At 39.3% G+C, this 6,029-nt stretch overlaps 1 protein-coding gene across 1 annotated transcript; it reads left to right on the forward strand.

Moving 5' to 3' along the window:
* The first annotated feature begins 2,003 nt into the window (after positions 1 to 2,003).
* Positions 2,004 to 2,774, forward strand: LOC131842826 (uncharacterized protein K02A2.6-like). The gene has a single exon (XM_059191393.1). The coding sequence runs from the start codon at positions 2,004 to 2,006 to the stop codon at positions 2,772 to 2,774; it is 771 nt and encodes a 256-aa protein (XP_059047376.1).
* Positions 2,775 to 6,029: the final 3,255 nt, after the last annotated feature.

The following is a 6,029-nucleotide window of genomic DNA, read 5'->3' on the forward strand; positions in this document are numbered from 1 at the left end:
GATATCTATTGAAGATAAAATTGTAAATATGGAAATCGATACCGGTACCGCGGTGTCTTGTATTAGTGGGGAAACATATAGACAGTATTTTGATTATATTAAAATAAAACCGAGTAATATTGGATTAAATTTTTACGATGGCTCATCCGTTAAGCCTTTAGGTATAATAGAAGTAAATGTATTTTATAATAATAAAAAAAAATATTGGAATTACTTGTTATCGAAGCAAGCTTCAATCTCATTATTAGGTAGGCAATGGCTGACAGAGTTGGGCATAGTGATACCTAAATTCACTAGTTGTAATAAAATAAGTAACGAGCACCTTCGGTTAGATCATGAGTTTAAAAAACTGTTTAACAGATATGAGAAGCTGTTCAGTGGCGGACTGGGGCGGTACACGGGCGGCACGGCTACGGTGAGGGTGCGCGATGGCGTGGCGCCGGTGTTCCACCGCGCGCGACCGTTGCCGTACGCGTTGCGCGAGCGGGTCGATGCAGAGCTCGACGCGATGCTGCGCGACGGTGTCATCGAGCCCGTCGACTGCTCCGACTGGGCCTCACCATTGGTGCCGGTAAATAAATCGGATGGTTCTTTGAGAATATGCGCTGATTATAAAGCAACCGTAAATCCTGTGTTACTTGTAGATCGTTATCCTTTACCAAGAATAGAGGATTTAATTGTTCGATTAAGCGGATCCCAATTTTATTCAAAAATTGATTTATCGCAGGCGTATAACCAGATCGAGCTGGATGAGACCAAAATGTATACAGTTATAAACACACATCGCGGGTTATACCGGTTAGTATATGGGTTAGCGTCGAGTGCAGGCATTTTTCAACGCATTATGTGTAGTTTACTGAGTGATATTCCCAACGTCGAGATATTCTTAGACGATGTTCTCATAGGTGGTAGGAATAGAGCTGAGCATCTACAGGCAGTGGAGGCAGTTTTTAGTAGATTAGATAAATATGGTTTTAAATTAAAAACGAGTAAATGTGTTTTTTTAGTGAAAGAAGTAAGTTATTTAGGATTTGTATTGAGCAAGGACGGAATAAAAACGGACCCGGATAAAATCCAGGCTATCACAAAAATACCACGCCCAGAGTGTGTGACCGAATTACGTTCCTTTTTAGGATTAATTAATTTTTACGCCAAATTTGTAAGGAATATGAGTTCTAGATTGGTACCTTTATACGATTTATTAAAAAAACATAAATCGTGGTATTGGTCGAGGAAATGTGAACGAGCCTTTATAGAAGTAAAGAATTTATTAGTTAGCGCTGAGGTATTAGCGCACTACGACCCGAAGCGACCGTTAGTAGTCACATGCGATGCGAGCGCGAGGGGCGTGGGGGCCGTACTCTCACAACCGAGGGAGGACGGACGCGGCGAGCGACCGATAGCTTACGCTTCGCGTACACTGAATGACGCGGAGAAGAATTACTCACAGATCCATAGGGAAGCCTTAGCTATTATATTTTCTGTTAATAAATTTCATCAATATTTGTACGGCCGACATTTCGTATTGCGTACCGACCATAAGCCTTTGGTATCGATTTTTGGGCCACATACGGGGATACCGACTATGGTAGCCAGCCGTATGCAACGGTGGGCGATAATTTTATCTGCCTACACATTTGATATAGAATACGTACGCACAGACGAGAACGGGGCGGACGGCTTGTCACGGTTGCCGATATCAGCTAGTAAACCAATGACTCGAATGACGCCCGAGCAAACATATTTACATTTTGTTCAGCAAGCTCTGCTATTAGATTACAATGAAATTAAAAATCAAACCTCTAGGGACCCCATACTATCAAAAATATTAAGTTATATACGAGACGGCTGGCCAATAGATTGCGCGATGACGAATTTGAAACCTTATTATAATCGTAAAAATTAATTATACGAGGAACTAGGTTGCGTTATGTGGGGGGCATAGACTGGTGGTGCCAGATTCTTGTAAAGAGAAAATATTATTAATGATTCATGAACCCCACATGGGGATTGTCAAATCCAAGTCCTTAGCCCGCAGCTATGTGTGGTGGGCGGGCCTGGATGAAGCGGTGGAACGAATATGTAAACAGTGCGAGGTATGCGCTGCGAATGCAGACGCGCCACCGAGACAAGTACCTCGCATGTGGCCGTGGCCTAATAAACCGTGGTCCAGACTGCACCTAGATTTCATGGGCCCTATGTTAGGGCAAACATATTTAGTGGTAGTAGATGCAACATCTAAATGGATGGAAATAATTAGGGTATCGAGCACGGCGGCAACGGGAGTAATAGATAAAGTTAGTGAACTATTTAGTAGGTTCGGACTGCCTAAACAAATTGTCACGGATAATGGACCACCCTTTACAAGCTCAGAATTTAAAAATTTTACTAGTAGTCAGGGGATTGAACATATTTTTACGGCTCCATACCACCCGGCCTCAAATGGATTAGCCGAAAACGCAGTTAAAACATTAAAAAAAGTAATTAAAAAGGCGGTTGTAGAGAAACAAAACATAAATAAAGCACTTTGGACGTATTTGTTATACTATAGAAATACCGAACATTCGACAACTGGGGAATGCCCAGCGGTTATACTATTAGGCCGTCGACTACGCACTAGATTAGATGTTATAAAACCAGATAGGGAGAGTAAAGTTTACAAAGCTCAGCAGAAACAAAGAGAATCATTTAAGGGGACAAGTAGAAAGATGCAGGTAGACGATGAGGTATGGTATAGGCATTCACAGTGGTTATTACTGGTGATATTAACATAGATATTAAATCATCGTCTCTTGCACCTCGTGCCCATGAGTACCTGAATAATCTCGCGTATCATGGCTTCCTACCAGCTCACACTCTTCCAACAAGAGGCTATAACTGCTTAGATCATATCATGCTTCGTACTAACCACTTTTCTTCTGTATTGATATATGAATCTGCAGTCACTGACCATTACTCGACGTTACTTTGTCTACACCATATAAAGAAAAGTAACCAACAACCTGTTAAAACTTTTTCACGTATTGACTATAATTCCTTAGACAATACAATGAATGAATTAGACTTTACACATATACTTACCATAGCTGATCCTAATGAAGCCGCTTCTAAATTAGTACAAGTATTATCCAAGGCTGTAACTGAAAACTCTGTTACAACAACACCTTCAAAGAGGAATAGAATACTTAAGCCATGGATTACTCCAGGCTTACTAAGATGTATTAGGAATAGGGACTCCATGCATAAAAAGTTAAGACACTCGCCGGATAATACAATACTAAAAATCACATATCAAAGATACAGAAATTATTGTACTAAAATAATAAAAAAAGCAAAAAGGCAATTTGACAGGCAAGAACTTTATAAAGCAGGCAAAGACCCTAAACTGTTGTGGAATTCTATAAAAAGAATAACATACACATCTAATACTAAACAACACTCCAATAAATCTTTACTCTCCACGATTACACCCATTCAGTCGTGTAATGCTGTAAATAGGTACTTTGTTGGTATAGGGAAAGAACTCGCTGACAAAGTTGGAGCAAACCAATTGAGTCTACAACATTCGTGTCCTCACACATACTCTTCCACAAGCAGCTTATCCTCCTTTGTGTTAGAGACTACAGACTGTAATGAAATTCTTTCCGCTATTGCCTCTTTAAAAGTCAGCGTTGCTACTGGTTGGGATGGAATACCTACATCGGTACTTAAGAGATATTCTAAAATTCTGGCACCTATTCTATCTCATGTATTTAATTCGTGTTTTAAGAAAGGTATATTCCCTGATTGTTTTAAAAAAGCCATAATACATCCTATCCACAAGGGAGGTGACGGGAATATTGCTAATAACTTTAGACCGATTGCTGTTCTTACATCTTTATCTAAACTTCTTGAACGATTAATAAACAAGCGTCTTATTCAGTACCTTTTTTTTTTTTTTTTTTTTTTTTTTTTTTTTTTTTTTTTTTTTTTTTTTTTTAACGTGTGGAAAAATCTTCAAAAGACCGTCACCCCGCCGGAGGGATGGCGAGGTGGTGTGTGGGACTTGTACCCACTAAAAAACCACACGGTGTACCTACGAGCGCCTATGCCGGAGCCAGGGGATTCGCAGGTGCATTCTACCCCAGCTCCGACGGCGACGGCCCGCCCTGTAGATGTTGTAGGGCAGGCCCCATCTCGTTTTGTGGTTAGGGCGACCTATTTCGCCCTACTCCATTGTGGAGGCGTGTGGGTACACGCGCACACCTCCGGGGCCTTTGGATTGGGGGACTGCCTCCCTCAAGGCAGTCACCCCGGCCCCAGTGGGGGATAGAGGGGGGCGGAGTTGGATACGCTCCCACCTCTAGGCCTGGCAGTCTTATTCAGTACCTTGAACATCACAACCTAATCTCTAATCAGCAGTATGGTTTTAGAAGTAACAAGTCAACGACACACGCTATAAATGACTTAATGTGCTACGTTGTCGAGCATCTCAATAACAAGGACAAGGTTCTTACAATATTCTTAGATTTGGCTAAGGCGTTCGATACCGTGCCTTTGTCGACCCTACTGCTTAAATTAGACAGAATTGGAGTCAGAGGTACCCAGCTGTCGTTATTTAAAAGCTACCTTTCTGGACGGACACAAATGGTCAAAATTGATGAGTATGTGAGTGATGAACTTCCAATATCGTATGGCGTACCTCAGTCCCTACAAGTGGCACTCGTTCACGAGTATGACTGATGAGCCCGCCACGCCGCCACATATCTGGACATTTTAGTGAACATGACTACTCATTCTACTCGACCTCGTCATAGCTACTTAAATTTGTTATATGGTAGTTACAGTATTCGCACTTTACATAAGGATGCATGCGGCAATCAATAGAAAAGCCGCTACGCTATTATACATTTCAAGAAAGCAGTATGTAAAAGAAATTATAACGTTGTCTGCTAAAAAACTTATTCTTGTTAGATATTACTGTCATTTATGAATTCATCTATCCTATAATAGGCTTCTTTACATAATATTTGTTTAATATAAATTTTGAATTGATACAGAGAGGCACTGTCAGATTTATAGTAGATTCTGGTAGTTTATTATAGAATCTTAGGCAATTACCATAGAATGAGTTACTAACTTTGTGTAGACGGCATTTAGGTAAAGTTAGCTTATTTTTATTGCGTAAGTTTCTACTTGTACAGTCTTTAAGTTTTTTGAAACTATCTAAGTTTTTCCTAGTATACATAATATTTTCATAAATGTACTGCGAGGCAACGGTGAGGATATTTAATTCTTTAAAACATTGACGTAATGACTCTCTCGAACCCATACCATAAATGGCTCTCTTTTTGTAAAATAAATATAGTATTTAAATCGGCAGCTTTACTTCACAGCAGTATGCCATATGACATAATGCTATGGAGACTAACTAAAATATACAAGTTTTGGCGTCGCCACGTCTGTTAATTCCCTTATTCTTCTAATTGCATAAGCAGCAGAACCGAGTCTACTGGCTAATTTTGAAATATGGGGCCCCCATTGTAACTTCGAGTCCACTGTTATTTAAAAAAAAATTGTACCATTAACGAAATACATTATTTCATCATTAAGCAATAGCTGCGTATTTATTTGTCTTACATTAGAAAACGTGAATTTAATACACTTAGTTTTGTTAGAATTTAATAATAGGGTATTACATGTCAACCAATTTAAATATAGCAGAGATAGCATAATTTACATCGTCTAATTGATTACTTTGGCGACCAATTTTAAACACTAACGAAGCATCATCTGCAAATAACACTATATCTGCAATTTTCTCTACCATGTAGGGAAGGTCATTTATATAAATTAAAAAGAGAAATGTGTCTAAGATTGAACCTTGAAAAACGCTGAGAGCATCCTGTGACTTCTCCCATGATTTGAATATATATGTAATAAGTGGTAAATTTGTCATCAAATCTATATATTTTGTGGTCATATAATTCAAACAAAATATTTCTACTTTTAAGTATTCCCACTGTTGCCCATTCTGTAAATTTAGATTT

Source organism: Achroia grisella, unplaced genomic scaffold (assembly GCF_030625045.1).
Source record: "Achroia grisella isolate CSIRO2021 unplaced genomic scaffold, CSIRO_AGI_Agris_v1 utg25068, whole genome shotgun sequence".
Taxonomy (NCBI): Eukaryota; Metazoa; Arthropoda; class Insecta; order Lepidoptera; family Pyralidae; genus Achroia; species Achroia grisella.

What these genes read in the sequence shown, in the direction of transcription:
- LOC131842826 (XM_059191393.1), top strand. Translation starts at nt 2,004, where the DNA reads ATGGGGATTGTCAAATCCAAGTCCTTAGCCCGCAGCTATGTGTGGTGG.